The sequence below is a fragment of the Poecile atricapillus genome, chromosome 2, assembly GCF_030490865.1.
Source record: "Poecile atricapillus isolate bPoeAtr1 chromosome 2, bPoeAtr1.hap1, whole genome shotgun sequence".
NCBI classification, from domain to species: Eukaryota; Metazoa; Chordata; class Aves; order Passeriformes; family Paridae; genus Poecile; species Poecile atricapillus.
Genome location: NC_081250.1, coordinates 55,772,829 through 55,789,489, shown reverse-complemented (window position 1 = coordinate 55,789,489; position 16,661 = coordinate 55,772,829). Strand labels below are relative to the sequence as shown.

The 16,661-nt window shown below is 41.8% G+C and overlaps 1 protein-coding gene across 2 annotated transcripts in view; it reads left to right on the top strand.

The window, feature by feature from the left end:
* The first annotated feature begins 532 nt into the window (after positions 1-532).
* The window catches only part of LOC131575369 (dual specificity calcium/calmodulin-dependent 3',5'-cyclic nucleotide phosphodiesterase 1C-like), a 57,620-nt gene continuing 41,491 nt past the window's right edge, over positions 533-16,661 (top strand). For both annotated transcript variants that reach the window (XM_058830745.1, XM_058830746.1), the window contains exon 1: positions 533-688. In XM_058830745.1, coding sequence (XP_058686728.1) covers positions 604-688 — 85 coding nt within the window. In that variant the 5' untranslated portion in view covers positions 533-603. The remainder of the gene's footprint in view (positions 689-16,661) is intronic.

Genomic DNA, 16,661 nt, shown 5'->3' with positions numbered 1-16,661 from the left:
AGTTCTGTGCTTTCAGTTGGGTTTCTAGACACCTGCTGTTTACATAAGTAGCAGGTGATTGATGGTGTAATGTATTTGGGTTGATTCATTATATCTTGAATTATTAAAACACACTGCTTCTGTTTGAAGAGCTGAAATCTGAGCACAATTTGCTGCAAGTCAGAAATCCCCATGAGTAAGAGGAGCCACAGAAACTGGTTGCAGCATAGCAGGGAATGCAGGGAGCATCAAAGGGTAGATAACAACAAAATCTAACCCTTTATTGTTTTTTCTTGTGTGCTACCTCCTACACAGAGACTTGACAGCTGCAGCTGGCTTATTGATTTGGTAGTCTCACACTAATTGACTGCTGGCTTTGATAGGGGAGCCTCTAACCAGTTGAACTCTGAGCAGACACGTAGGTAACTTGCCAATGAGAGTGTTTGGAGGAGGAGAAAATTCTTGGGTGCACGCCTCTCAGATCTGGCTCCCTGTAAGAAGATGTGAGGCTTGGTGTGTGTGCTGTCACAGGCAGATACTCAAGAGCAGCTAAGAGTGAGCTCGAGTGCTCTGCTTCCACGAGGGAGAGAAAAGCAGCTGCTGAAAGTACAAGCTGGCAGGATCATGACAGACCCAAGTGGCAGAAAGGAAGCATTTAAAAAATGCCGGAGTGCTACATTCAGTATTGATGGCTATAACTTTACAATTGGTGAGCCTGATTTAATTTATCTTCTTTCATTTAGTTTCTTTTCTTTCTTTTCTTTCTTTTCTTTCTTTCTTAGTAGTTCCAGAAATACAGGTAAAAGACAGTTGTTGTCAACTGCTGTTTGTCAATATATGCCTCTAAAATGTACAGATGCCCTGAAATTTTTGCCATTGGTTTTGCAATGTCTTCTGTATTTTCTTTTGCCCAAGAAACTTGCCTTTGATATGCAGCTGCTCTAGATCCTTTTGCTGGGTTTTGGCACAGGTTCACTAAGATGTTTGCAGTACTTTTGTTTTGGAACCTTACCTCAGGAAAGCCTGGGCTCCAGGATTGCAGGTTTCCAGCTAGCTATCTGCATTTCCTTCCTGTAGAGCCCAGAATGTCATCCTTGTGAGCCCTGGCTTTCTTTGCAATGTTTTATTGTTTACTTAGCCAGTGTTTTCAAGTTCTCTAATCTTTTGTCATTTCTCACTTTGCACAAAGATATATATATATATATATATATATATATATATATACAGTTCTCAAACACAAGAAGTAAAATTACTGAGGCAATGAGAAATATTGAGGAAACATTAGGAATTTTAGAATGGATTGCTGTAGTTGTCTGGAGAGTGCTGTTTCATGTTTATGTTTGCTGTCTTAGGGAAAAGTGAGGCCTCTCAAAGTGAAAGGACTGTTTACAATAGACTTGGTAAACAAAATTTGAGGGGTCTCTGAGCAGACTGCTTTGCTACAAATGCTTATCTTACTAGGGTATGTATATATATGTATCCCTACACATATCCATATAGATCTTAGAAGCAAAGCAAGCTTACATCCCATTTGAATTTTTAGATTCAATTCAAGTTAAAGTATATGGAAAACTTATTTGTAATAATCAATAGAAATTCCTGTTGAATACCTTTAAGAAGACAGAGATCCCACTTCCTTGCCATTGTGAACTCAGGAAAGATTTTCCTGGGTGATACTGACATAATTGGACCAGATTTTAATCTAACAGTGATGGATACAAGCTTTTATTGGTGTGGAAGGAGATACCTGTTTAGTCCTCTGATTCATGGAGAATTTGTTTTGCAATCATTTACATCATGCAAACATTAAGCTTGTTGGAAAAAAAATGGAGATATATGTTTCATTAAAATATTTTTACATAGTTAAGGTATCTTAAGTATCTGTTAATGTTCACATAGCACTTTAAAGATGAAACTGCCAGGCCAATGCTACTTTTGAAATATCTTTCTCTAATGGGAAGGCCCTCCATAGGTTGTTGCAATATGCTCACTTTTGCACCCCCTAACTTAATCTCTTCCACTCTCAGCATCATTGTTAGTAGTGGGGTTTTTATTAGTTTGTGTCAGTCTGGTGGATGGACATTTTCTTTTCTTTCTTTTTTTTTTTTCTTTGTTTGTTTGTTTTAAATTCAGGAACACACCAACAGGAGTGCTGGGCTTGTTGCTCTGCTGTCTTTATTGCTACTCAGGCTCACAATACAACCAGACTAATTTTAAGATCAAATGACTCAGGGTTTAGCCCTGAAGGTTGCCTTGGGTAATCAAAAATCTTATTGTATTTCGTATCTATCCATGCCCCAAAAATTGTTAGTGTGGTATGTTTGGAAAAGGAATCTTGGGGCAGGCAGATGAGGTACACTTTAAAAGGTTGAAGCACACAGGCAGAGTCCCCTTTTTCACTTGGTTTTCATCTTAAAGCTGAGGTAGTGTGGGCAGAGACTTCCCTTTTGGGTTCTTTTGTGTGGCATTTTGCTTAAGGCAGAGATTGTTTCGGGGGGAGGAGGAAGGAGTTCTGGGCACCCAGAAAAACTGCATTTCTGCAATCAAAATCTCTTTCAGAATGAACTTTGCAAACCTCTATTGGCAGTGCAATGCTTGAGCTGGTCCCTCACCAGGCCACCCTGGAAGAGACTGTTTCTCTCCACCCACAACACACCAGTGGCTCAGAGGACAGCAGCACCAACACTGGTGGGGTACAGTGGGTGGCAGAGGGAAGTGGCAGGCAGTGGAGCTGACCCCACATGTGCTGGCAATTCCCATACGCCACTAGAACTGCTCTGTAAGCTCCTACCTTCCCAGGAAGGTTTACTCCCGTGCTTTCCCCTTTGTCTCCCAAAATGTGTGGTTGCTGGCAAATGCTGCCATCTTGGTCAGATGCCATTTTTGCTTTGTCTCCCTACATGTAGTTGCCTGTGATGGATGCCATCTTGAAAGGGGTACTTCACCATTTTGGATTTCTCTTTGTTCTTAGGCAGTTAATGAGATTTATCCATTTTGTATCTAGTGATTATTTACTGTTTTTTTCTACCTATTGTAGTTTTGCTTATTAGTAAACTGTTATTTTTTCATTTATGTCTACTCGGATTTTGTTTCTCCTTATTGGTGGAAAGGGATTAATTAAAACAATGGGGGAAAACTCATGATAGAGTGATCCCCTTTAAACTCCTTGTCTTAAAGCAAGACTCAGGTGTTTTTCTGCTTCTTTGGACAATTTTTGCATTGCAGTTCCTGTGCTACTTTCCTTGTTGTGTGTCTGTAGTTGATGCACACAGTGTATTGATTCTATGATCTGTGTATTATATAACATTTATTTTTATATCTGGGCAAGGGTACATTGTATTGAATCACATAACCATAAAAAACTTTGTAAACATGCTATGTAGTATTATCAGCACGGTTGATAGACAGACCTAAATGATTCATGTACTTGTTAATCATTAAACTGAAGAAAGTAAATCTATCCAAGATACCCCACAGCAACATTAGTATGTGAGGGATGGGCCTAAATGTCTTTTTTCCATCAGATGAGAATACTGGCTTTTGTGTCCTGATGTTTTTAAAGAAGTTCTTGGGAAATGTTGAGTTGCTGCATCTGCTATTGTATTAGTTGAGAGAGAATGCTGATACCCTTGAGAAATGGAGAAATATTAATTTGAGAGAAAGTAACTTCCCTGGGGGTGCAAAATGAATCATAGTAGTTGTCACACAACATTTTCAATTTGTTGTCCAACTCTGTTCCAGACAGAGCGGGAACAACACACTGGGAATTTGGGTATGCCCATGATGAAATATGTGTACTATTAGAAAGGAAGCATGGTAATAGTTGTAACTTGTATCTTTCCTATCATCACCTCCAACTGTATGGTGGAGAGTACTGGAGAAGGATGTTTAGTTATTCCATTGCTTTTCTTGGTGTACTTGGCAGTGTACAGTCAGGTCTCAGTGATCTTAAATGTCTTTTCCAACCTAAATGACACTCTGAAGAGAAAATATTTTGCATGGATTCACATTTATACAAACTTCTAAGAAATCATGACCTTCACAGTGTTTTGAAAACTGAATACTGACCATGAGACTTAATGACAATTTTAATGAAAATTAATGGAAGACCTGGGCCTAACATCGAACATGAAAGTATAAGTGCAAAGAAGAAGCCCAGTGCAAGAAGAGCTGCTTGCTGAAGGTTTGTAGTTAGGTACCCTTGTGTCTCTGGAGTTGGCCAGCATCTGTTTACAGAGCAGAGCAAACTAGAGAAGCTTCTCAACAGTTCTAATTTTCACCTTAGCTGCTTACCACACTGGTGTTGGGACATGAGAGCTGTGGGAACTGCACACTTCCCAAAGACTCTACAGATCCCTGCGGAGGAGAGGGATGTGCTGTACCAGAACACAAATCTGTGATAATACTATGTGGCTTTCTTCTCTATGAAGAAACAAGGTAGTTGCAAATCCTTTTCCTCTAGATACAACTGTTTTGACAGAGACACTGAGGAGGATTGAGGTGCGCTGGCCCAGTGAGGATTTTGAATGTTCTGCTTTTATGGACTTCTTGCACTGGTAGTTGGTGGAAAGATTGGAGCCACAGTGTGAGACATTTAGTGGGATTATTCAAGAGCTGGAATCATGCAACTTAGTTTGCTCTAGAAAGCTCAATCTGTCTCAGATGAAGCCTTCAAGATCTTTATTTACCATGGTTTATGTCACCAAATTTCAGAGTACATGAAGTTTTATATACACAAGATATTTGTGTATATAGAACTCTTGTTTTATTTGAGCTCTTGTTTGACTTTAGTGAAGTTTTCCTCCACTGAAACATAACAGAGAGGAAGTTAAGGCCTTTTCTTCCCCCTGTGGATTGTCCTATCACTGCTGTGCAAATGATAGACTATTAACTCAGAATGCTAGTTAGGTGTTACTTGCTGTTGTAGTTGACTGTCTAGAGGTTGGTCCACTGTCTTTAAACCTGGAAAAATGATAAACACAAATATTAACAAGATGTTTTCCTTCAGCATTTATTATATTCCTATGACTGAGAGCTTAACTTCAGTAAAACTTCAATTTTCTGCTTTTTATATCCAGAAGTGTCTGGCAACACTGTTTGGTCTATTCAATGTATAAAATAATTTTTTTTAGAATGGATTTATAGAACGGAGTGGTGAGGAGTTCTGCTGTAACTTAGGTGCTGTTGGAGAGGAAGGATGTGGCACTGAAACACTTAGTCTAGCTCACAGCAGTTCTTTATAAATCTTGTAGGTAACTTTCTTCATGAAAATACTCTTACATATTTGCATATAAAAGCTTTCCCTCCAGTTACTGTGGAAGCCCTGAGTTTTGTTTTGTGGTGATTTTTGATTCAAACACAAGGTGCAAATAGGGCAGAATGTGGAGACATCTGGCTGGAGATGAGGGCCACTATTCTCTTTGTGCTGGACCCTAGACCAAGAGCTGATCCCCCTATCCATCTTTTGTGAAGGAAAGAAATGCAGTCAGGCCTCTTTACAGACAGCAGGGGCCTGAGGAATAATGTTGCCTCTGCTTTTTTTTTTTTTTCCTCTCTGGTCTTTGGCCAACTATTCCTGCTCCCAGTGCCTACTGAATTGATACAAAGGTATTGATTTAAAAATCTGGATTTTCTTGAATCCCTAAATTTCTAAAGAAATAAAGAGGCATGAAGTCTTCTGTGCATTTTGAGCATAGCCAGGCCTGTTCCTGAGCAGGCAGGCTCTGACAGGGAGAACCTTCTCTCAAGACAATTCCTTCTCCCATGCTGAAAGCCAGAAGTCTGCCTCCTCCTCCTCCTCCTCTTCCTCCTCCTGCTGAGGATCAAAGTCTAGGAGCTTTCAAACTAACTGTTTTTGGGAATTTGTGTTTTTGCTGCAAATTTTCTGTTTTAAACCCTTGTGCTCTACTAATTGGTCTATTGTTTTGATGTAGTGCAAATACAAGCTCATTTTTCTTAGTTCTGTTGCTTTGCATGACTAAGAAAGCAAAAGGCTCCTGGACATATAATTCACTTATTTGTGTACTTGTGCAAATCAAATAAAGGGGCAGAATCCTGATCAGCAGTAAATCATTCACCACTCCACTGCAGTCAAGAATAACTGCAATGATTTAAATGAGCAAAGGGTCTGTCCTGGTCTTTTCTGGTTAAAGCTACTGTATGTTAGAGAAGGAACCGCTCTACATACAAGGCAGGCAAATAATGCATCTTTTCCATGGCTTGCTTGCAAGACTTCATCGAGGTTATGCTGATACGATTTTGCTCCCTATTTCTCCTTGCCAGGTGACAGAGCTTGTATCTAAGAAACCTGCTGAAACTCAGTTCCAGATTTCTAATAGCTACAGGCTTGAAATTTTTAGGAATGAGAAATGAACCCTCATGATTATATCCAACAGCTTTGTGCTATGACTGCATGGAAAGTTAGAGTTGTGGTGCTGGGAAGGATGCAGTAATTACTGAATAGATGCACTTAATGAAGTCTCTACTGGCTTCCCAGCTGGTGAGTAGAGCGGTTCACTGGAACAACATGAAACAGTCACTTGGGTCACATCCTCCCTCTTGTTGTCATAGAAGCTGCAATCAGTCTCCTGAAAATTTTTCTTAGGTGCAAGTGTCATCTCCTTCCATTAAATGGCAGTGCACGGTTTGTCTCTTGCTGCTGCTGCATTTAATGACTGTTGATTTAGTACCGTTTCCAATCACCTCACTCCTCATTCTCACTGTTGGGCAGAGTGAAGAAACCTGCCAAGTGTATTGGGAAAGGGGAGAGAGTCACTACTTTTCTGGGTGTTGGTAGTTTATGTGAAGTAATACTGGTAAATCTGGCAAGATACTTCCAGTGGCATTTTTCATGTCTAAAGTGCTTAATGGTTTAGCTATACTTGTTTCAATGCGGAGATTTAAAAGAAGGAGTTAAAAAAGAGTATTGATTTTAAAATACAGAGTGTATTTGTGTGAATAAATGGTTTTGCATCACAATTGCAGACCACTTGCTAGAGAGGTGCCTCTGAGAAGAGCTGTCTGCTGGTACTCGCTGGCAGATTGCCAGTGACGGTAAACTGTGAAGCACCACTTGGTTTCTATATAAACCAGAAGTTTCTATGCACACTTTAGTCATCAATCTGAAGTTCAGTTGCTTCAAACAATTATATCAGTTGGTGTCATATTACAAGCCCACCTCTGTTAGAAGCTTTAGAAAGCACACAACCGGAAAAGAAAAAAGGTCATAGTCCTAACATCTGCTCCAGCAGCTTATGAAGTTGTATAATGTTACTGGATGGTATGGTTGACTTGCTGTATTGAATATTAATGTGAGATTTATTTACCAGGATTATTTTTGTAGTTTTTTTCACATGTTGTTCTTTGTGAGAAACCCTTCCTATTTGTTCCACCTGGCAGGTGAGCCAAAGCAGCATTAAGTTTTGCTAGATCAGATTTGATGTTACGAGTCAAAGGTGGCAAATACTGCCCTGTTTTTGACCTGCTCTCTGAAGCACAGGCAGAAATGTACAGAGTCTTTTCATATCCTGGTATTAAGGTTATGCAGTGCTCCAGGGCAGGATTTATTACTTGGCCACTTGGACTCCTGAATGGAATCCTAAAAAAGTCTTAATGTTCATTATATCTGACCTCATGCTGCTTAAAAAGTACATGAAGAGTGCATGCACTGGTGCCAGAATGTTTCTGTGGAAATACTCAGCCACATCTGTGGAGTGACAGTGATTGAAGGGAGCTGGAAACTCAGTGCACTTCCATTACTTCAATACAGAAATATTTGCAATATTTCTAGAGCCACAGAGCTGTTCACAATCAACCCCCTGTTCCTGAGACAGTGCACAGAAGAGTGAGAAGGGAGAATTCTCTGATGATTAAAACTGAGTTGCTGAACAGTTAAGGGCAGGAATTATGATGAAGCCTCTTCAAATAAGAGGTTGTAATGCTCCTTTTCTACTGCCCATGCAAACCTGTTGGTGCTGGTAGACAAAAAAGCAGTAAACTTCAGGGCATTTTCAGTCAGAGCCACCACTGATGTACCTGAGCTGTGAATCCACCCTGCTGTGTGGCATGCACAACAATCATCTGTATAGGATTCCTGTGATTAAAGGAGCTAGCAGGTCTGCCTCTTCTTGTCTGTCAGCATCCAGATGAAGTGTTAATGTTATTGGCAAAGAAAGGAGTTTCTTAGACCTCATTTTAAATATGCTTCTGTGTATTTGTTTGACTTTATGGAAAGAGAAAGGTAAAGCAACTATGCAGCAATTGTACAAAAATTTAAGAGAATTACAAAAGACCAAGAGTAAAAGTCAGGGAAGACCTGAGATTTAAAAAAAGATCCAAGTAGAGGAATTGTAAAGGCATCATTCACACCTAATTGCCTTCCTTGTTTAACTCTTTTGTTCCACTGGCTTTTTGAATTTCATGGGAAAACATTAGAAGTGATATGAGGGAGAAGAGGAATGGAAAAAATTACATGTTCAGAAATAGATATAGGTGTCCTCCAAGGGAAACACAGAACAAGGTGTGGGCTTCCTGGCACATGCTTCCTCAAGTGTTATCTAGGTGTGCTCTGGGTCACCTCTGGGCTTGGATGATGCCTGAGGACCCTTCCTGTCCAGGAAGCGAGGGAGAGCAGGCGTCAGAGGAACTTCCTGAAAAGTCCCATTCACAGCCATAGGACTAAATCTGGATCCCCTGGGACTGCAGAATGAAGTAGAAGGGCAAAGGAAATTGTGTATCATTAGTTCCTATTGAAAACAATGGGATTATTGCCTTGTAAACACAAGTATTTTGTAAATAGAACTTCCAGAGACTGTATGTTTTGAAGGTCCTTTAAAGTGACCTCTCCTAGGAGCTAAGAGACAGAGCCCACAGCATGCTACTGTTCTTCAGAGTAGGACTTGTTCATATGTAAGAAGATATCTGATGAAAACCTGAGTGGGCAAAGTGATGATCCCAGGGGTGCAGACAGATTAAAAATTAGAATAAGATGCTGGAAAAAAGATGCAAATCATATGCAAATTATGCAAATATGAAAATAGTGAGTTCATCTCTTGAGAAAGAAAACTCATAAATGCCTATTGCTCTTCCCAGTCATTTCTGTCTGATACAAACAACAGAAATCAGAGGCAGTGGTTCTTCTTTTCAATTTGGCTTTTGGAATAGACCCAGTGAGAGAAAATAGATGTAGCCTGCTGCTAGAAATGTGGGTTTGACATATAGTTAACTATCTCAGCCATGTGTCCCAGTACCTGAAAGTCTTTTATGTGTGTTCTGAACTCACTTTTTTACAGGAAAAATAGCAAAAGTTATTAAGAGTAGTAGCTCAGCATTTATACAATCAGTTCATTGTAGCACAGAAATATATCCACCTAAAGGAAAAAAAAGTCAATCAAGTTAGTCATGTTTCTTTTTTAGTAAATCAGCTAGCCTTAAATGCTTGTCTTTATGAACTGCCACAGAAATGAGTCTAGGCTGTTGAGTATTGCAGTCTTTGCGTAGGGGGAGGATGAAAGTTGATGTGTGTCTTTAAAAGCATGTCCTATTCATCTAATGTGTATAGAAGAGACAATATAGAGGAGGATCACGAGAGCTGACAGTTTTTTTAGAGCCTCTGAAATCTCAAGGAGATCTGTTTGCTCAGTGCATCTTGTAGCTGTGACAAAAGGTGAAAGCATAAAGAATCACAGAGTGGTTAAGGGTGGAAAATACTGCTGGAGGCCGTCCTGTTCAATCCCCTTGCTCAAGCATACCCACCTATACCAGAATTCCCTAACACCATGTCCAGATGGCTTTTTAGTATCTTCAAGTATGGAGGCTCCAAAAGCTTCTGAGCAACTTGTGCCAGTACTTGGACAACCTCACAGTAAGAAAAAAGAAGTGTTTCTTTATATTCAGAGGGAACCTCCTGTTCTTCAGTGTGTGCGCATTGCCTTTGGTCCTGTCACAGGGCTCCACTCTAAAGAGCCTGTCTCTGTCCTTTCTGCACCCTCCTCCTACAGGTATATCTACACACTTATGAGATCCCCCTAAGCTTTCTCTTCTCCAGGTTGAAGAGCCTCAACTCTTTGACTTTGCTTAATCCATGAGGTGCTTTAATTATCTTTGTTGGCTTTGGGTGGACTCTCTCCAGTGTCTCCATCTCTCTCTTGCTCAAGGAAGTGTAGACCTAGATGTACTCCAAGTGTAACCTGATCAATGCTGCATGGCAGGGAAGTAGCACCTCCACTGACCTGCTTACAACACTTAATGAGGCCCAGGACACTGGTAACTGCCTTTGCTGCTAAGACAAGTTGCTAAGACAAGTTGCTTCAAGTCCAGTTAGCTGCATTACCCATCAGTGAAGCCAGGCTTTGCACTTCGGTGTGACAATAATGTGACATCTCTCCTTTATGAACCTCTTGGCCGGGGAAGAGAGAAATTGTGGCACCACACAGTGTACTAGTTCCTGTCAGGTATCCCAGCTGAAAATGTATTTTCAGGCTGTACTCCTGTAACTCCTCTCCAGCCTTGAAATGCCTCCTCCCATGGCATTGGGTTATGCAGTGGAAACGGCTGCTGGACTGAAGGTGTGCACATCTGTGCTCTAACTGCTGTTGAGGGAATCAATCTAATGCTGCATGACCTCCTATGCTCTGTTTTGTGGCACATATTGGGCAGAATCAGGGCAGTTGAAAACAATCCAGGGCAATCAGGAGTAAAAGGCAAATGCAAAGTACTGTGGTTAGGTTTTTTTATCCTCTGAATATTCCTGTCACTGCAGACATAGCCTAAGATACCTTTACTATGGATACAAAGGTTCTAGCTCTCTTAATTCTTCAGGAACAACTTGTTTACACCTGGCTGCACTAAGATCATAAAGAGGCATGCTGTTGTTGATAGCTATCAGACCCTTTCTGTCTTCATGGTAGAAGACATTTACAAAAGCTCCTAATGAAGTGGCAGCTGAGGCTCTGCTGTCAGGTATGAATACAAGCACTTAACTTATGTCTCTGTGATCCTTAAACATGAGACTTTCCCTCACAAACCATCACCTTCTTTTGTATCTTAATATGTTAATACTGACATAGAGTAATAAATCCATCAGTCTTGTATTTCCAGGCAGCAGAAGTGTTCGTTTGGCTGAGTGAGGATGCAACTGTATCACTGTCAAATACCTATTAATAAATGCTCTGGAGTTACTGCATTTTCCCCATGCTAGAGAATCATTTGATTGGATGTTGTATTAGAGCTGGCAGGTACTTCAGGTTAAGAAGGCTTGTTGCTTTGTGATGGTTACGGGATACATTATTTTGAAAGCCAGTTCCTTTGATGAACAGGAAACCCCAAACCTCACACATATCAGAGGCTGAACTTCTGGTCTAGCATTCTTTTAGCTGTGCACAGGTCAGAGAGTTTCTTTTTCTTTTTTTTTTTTCCAGCTAGTCCACATCTCTCTGTAAGATGGCTCTTCCTTCTAACATGTCCACGTCATTACCCAGTTTAGTGTCATCAGCCAACTTGGTGTGTGTGCTTTCAGTCTTATCATGCAGATCATGTACGAAGATGCAGAACAGTGTGGGGCCTGGTATTGATACCTGGATGACCTCCTTGGTGACAGGCTGCAAGCCCAAGTAAAAACCATTAATCCCCACCAGCTCAGTATGGCCTGTGAGCAGATTTCTTATCCATCTCATAGACCAGCTATGTAGTCTGTATCTTGTCAGTTCTGCCAGGAGAAGGCTGTGGGATGGAAAACAGCACTGAACATTTTGCTGGTCCAGGTAAACAACACCCACTGTTTCCACCATGTACTGCCATGGTGAAAAACATAATTTCATTGTAGCAGGGGATCAGGTTAGGTTAGTCTGCTATGATTTCCCTTCAGCCAGCCTGTGCTGGGATTTTCCCAATGATCTGCATCGTTTGTTTTGTAATAGTTTCTAAGAGGACTTATTCTGTTACCTTCCCAGGAGCAAATTAGGACTAATGGACCTGTAGTTTCCTCTTTGGGGCCTTTCTTAAACAAGGGTATGTAATTTGCTCTCTTCCAGGCTTCAGGGATATCCCCTGATCTCCATGATTTTTCAAACATCCTAGATGGTGGCCTGGCAACAAGATTGGCCACTTCTCTTATGACCCTGACAGGCCCAAAGATTTATGTGTGTTGAGCCTGTTACAACTCATCCCTGAAGGCAGGGTAACTGGGGGTCTTATTAATAGACCCCTTGGGGCAGATTAGAGTGAAATGACACTGAATGACCATTGTTTATATCTACGTGTATCTATATCTATAACTATATTCATAGAGTTTATTTTATAAAAACTTGGTTGCAATGGAAAGGAAGGATTCCATTCCTCTGGTTATTATCTGTAGAAATATAGCAGTATAAAATCATAAAAATATCACTTAAGAAAATGTATAAGGATGTCGGTGGGGGGTGGTTCGTGGCAGTGGAGTGTATCTTGTGATCATTTGTGCTGGGAGTTGTCACTGTTCCCCCCTGACTCTCGAAGTTTGGGAAATATTGCAAGAGGTGTAAATTCAGCTGGGGACCCCACAGGGATGGGGCTGAGGCTGGCTTCCTTCCATTTGGGATCAGGGGGAGTGGTTGCATGTGTTGTGGAGGATGTGTGCATGGCCTGGGAGATTGCTAGGTTGTAACTTGACACTAGGATCCAATGCTCTCACCACTTCTGCCAGCTGCTGGTACCCCAAGACCCACTGCTGTCCATAAGTTTACAAAAAGAGCAGTTGCCCCTCTTCCCCTTTGCACAAGCCACCACCACCTAAGGAGGCTGCCGAGCCCCTCCATGCTGGCCTTGGGGGAGTCAGTAGAGCCTTCTGCCTTGCCCGAGCCAACAGCTTCCCCTGCCAGCCATGGCCATAATTACACCGATGGTGAAACTGCTCAGCTCAGAAGGGAAACTTCTGTTATTGTGTTGTTGTTTGTTCTCTTCTGGTTTATATATATATATATATATATATATATATATGTATAAAAAATAAAGAACGGTTATTTCTTTTTCCTACTTTTTTGCCTGGAATCTCCATAATTTCAAAGTTACAATAATTTACAGGGACAGATTGTCCTTCCATTCCAGGAAGGTTCGTACCTTCCTTGGCTGACATTTAGCCTTGAAACCAGCACAGAGAAAGAGAAAGGGAAAGAAAAGGTAAGAGTAGAAAGATATCATCACCTGTGGATCCAATGATGAGACTTGATTTTTGGAATTAGGATGTCCATTGGTCAAAGTTATGGTTTCAGTCTTGATTTATTTGGGTTGGGGAAAGCCCGCAAAACACAAAGTTCAGTGGGTTAATATACACTCGGGTTCAAGTGGGAATGCCCAGGTATCTCCCTTGGAGGGAAAGTTTTACACTGTCTGAAGTAAAACTGTGGATCATGCGCAGTCCTCTGGTGGAAGGCCCCAGAAATGAGTCAGGGGGCACTTTGAGGGCCTTTGATGGTTTATGACACCTTCTAAGACATGACAGCTGCCTCTCACATCAGGGTACTTGAGCCAATCATGGCCCATTGGAAGGGATGAATATCTTCAGGCCTATGTGTGAATGTGAATGTCCTGATAACCTGTCTGGGGACAGGGCAGAAGTTTTACACCTGAGCAAGTTGAGTAAGGGAGGAAATTAACATGATAGAAAGCACCACCCCACTTTGCAGGGTCTGCTTCTTACTGTCCTTCTTCCTTATCTGTCTCAAAATGCAGCTTGTAGCATCAGGTGGTGGGTTTGCACCCCCTCTGCATCTGAGCTGTTATCTTGCATGTCCACAGCAAAGCATGCCACTGCTTTTACAAATGGCACTTACTATATTTAAGTGCTGGTATAATTTAACTATGATTTCTCAGCCAAAACAGCAGGTTGTTTTTATCAAAGGAATTTTTGCTTATTTGGAGTTGGTAAGACTTATGCAAGTTTATCTCACGAAGCATAAGTTCATGGGTAAAAGAGGTGTTTTAAAGGTTGTAATGGGATTCAAACTAAGCCTTGCATGCATGTCCAGATTTCAAAAATCAAGTGAACAAGTTCCTTGTGAACTGGTGTCCTTTGGGCACAAATCTAAAGGTTTAAGATCTGAAAATGACTGACCTTTCCACCTCACCAGTGCTGTCTCCTCTCACTTGTTTTCCAAACCTGTGCAAAATCCATGGTGGTCCATTGGCACCACACATCCACACCTATGACTCTGGTTAAACTTTGGCTTTCTACCAAACTATAGTTGCCAAAAATCAGTCCCCTTGTGCTCTAGAAAAAGTGTTTGTGTCCAGGCAGATCAAGTCCTTTGTGGCCTCAGGGAGGCTGGCTCTGATGTAGAGAGGGGTCTGCTGTTATGGGTAGTCTCTGGGTTACAGGGTTGGGTTCTGCTGTGACCTGAGAGATGAGTAACAGCATTGATTGGTGCTTGAGAGCCAGGTGGCAGAGGATGCATCAGGGCTGCCCAGCAGCTGTGCCTGGTGCATGGCAATCAAGAGTAGGGACAGCATCCTGGGCCCCCTGAGCCTCCCCAAAGGCTCTAAAGGACACTGGGTAGAGAGCTAATGAGTAGGGCTGGGCAGGGTGGGCCCCATCACCCCCATATCTCAGTGCCACCACCCTGCAATACAGCAGTCCCTGGCCTGTCTGGGGCAGAACAAAAGGGAGCATCCTCCCGTGTCCCAAAGCTGGGCTGGGCTGGGCTGGGGCAAGCCTGTAGATATCTGAAAGAAAGTCCTTGGGGAACTGGTGGTATTACTTGGAGGGGGCTGAGGGAAGAAGGCTGGAGAAGGCTGGACAAGACTGGAGATGAGAAGAATCACCAGTCCCTGGAGGACTGTCCAAAGCTTTTTCATCTGGAGAGCACTGGTGAAACCAAAGGAATGCCTTCTCAAGGGACATTACAGAGCTCTCCATCCTCCTCCCCTCTGGAATCTGGTGCAGAAAGGAAGGGAAGGAAATCTCAAGGAAAGTAGTGAAGTATTGAAAAAACGTTCTGGCTATTCATGAGACTTCACAGAAGTATAGTGAACACTGTTTATTTCTATCTTTAGCACACCTTTTATAGGGTCTGACAGGGTCCACGGGCTAAGCAAGACACTATTGGCTAATGCATATTGTTTTACATTTTTTCTCCTGTACACAAGGCAATTGTTTTTCTTTCATTCTTGCTGCCCCAGGAGAGTTTCAAGGACATTGGCCTTTAATATCGTCACTTATACCAAAGGCTGGTTTGTGCAGACAGGCTTTTACTAAAATATCATGTCCATATTCTGTTAAAATATTCTCTACACTGAAGAAAGGCACTTCTGCAGATTTTCACTCATATTTCCTCATGCACTTTGTTCAAGTCTGCGTCAATCAGACTCTGTATCTGGGCATCCTGTGACAGCAATTGCTTATGGAGCAATATAGGAAATGGCACAAGCACTTGATTTTTGTTCTGCATCCTTTCTTCCAGATGGGCAAAATAGTCTTTCTGCTGAGGACTATACCCACTGCAGGTAGCCCAAAGTGCAGCCAAGATGCAAGATTCAGGTTGTGTCCTGGCAGCAGGAAAAAGGTGGGAGCCCCAGGCAACAAGCTAACTGTTACCTGTTAACTAGCAAGTTAGCTGGTGCTAACCCTTTGCCTAACAACCTGTGGTGCTGGCCATGGAGAGGGATGTCTGGTCACCCAGAGACGCTTCAAGAGCCAATGAAGATGAGAAGTCTGCAGAATAAATATCAATATTGGAATGGGCTCACAGACTGTAAAGGTTATATATGACATCCCGGTCACTCAAACCTAGGGCTAAACCAAGGTTCTTTTGCTTTGGGTAGATGCAAAGGAGAAAATTCCAATCAAATATTCTCAAGAGGTAAAAGTATGCAGAAGTTTATGAGCAAACTATAGAAAATTAACATTGGCAAAAGAGTAAATATTACATAACATCACTTATCACAGCATAGACAGCCCATGGAATATGGAAAACCTTGTAACCCATTTGATGTTACACTCTGTGAGAAGAAAGAAGAAGAAAGGGAGAAGAACAGAAAGACAGGAAAGATATAGAAAAACAGACATAGCTGCCAGCTCCTGGTTTCCAGCAATATAAAGCTCTAAGGTGAAGACAGGGTTAAGGAACAACATGCTTGCCTTGTGGTCAGACTTCTTAAGGCCTTGGACCATCCTGGGACCTTCTTCCCAGGTGGGACTTAGGGTCTCTTGGCCATTCAGGGACTGGATTAAAATTGGGACAGCCTCCAGTGGCACCGTGGGGCTGAGTGGTATGAGGGGCAGGGGACTACCTCCTCACCAGGGCAAGACTGGACCCATCCCCAACTGTAATACATGAGGAGATGAGACCCACCATCAGAGAGTGAATCTGAGTAAATCTAAGGCTTATTAGAAGCATCAGTGTATATACATCTTTACTACTAACAGGTTTTTTTTTGATTACAGCTTACAGACGTGGTTACAGTCCTATAATAAATTTGTCCTCTTGATATTTTCCATTGTTCTCTCCAAAGCCATGGTAAAGGAGCATGAAGAGTGTGTGTCTGTTGTTGTAGTAACTCAGTCATTCAGTTCTGTCTCAGGTACACACTGTGTCAGAGAGACCTGCTGCTGGTACTGCTGCTGTCATCCTTTGTTTAGCTCTTTCCTTACACCAACATCTGTTAACCCAACATCCAACCACATATTCCAAGCTCCCAAGATATCTCAAAGC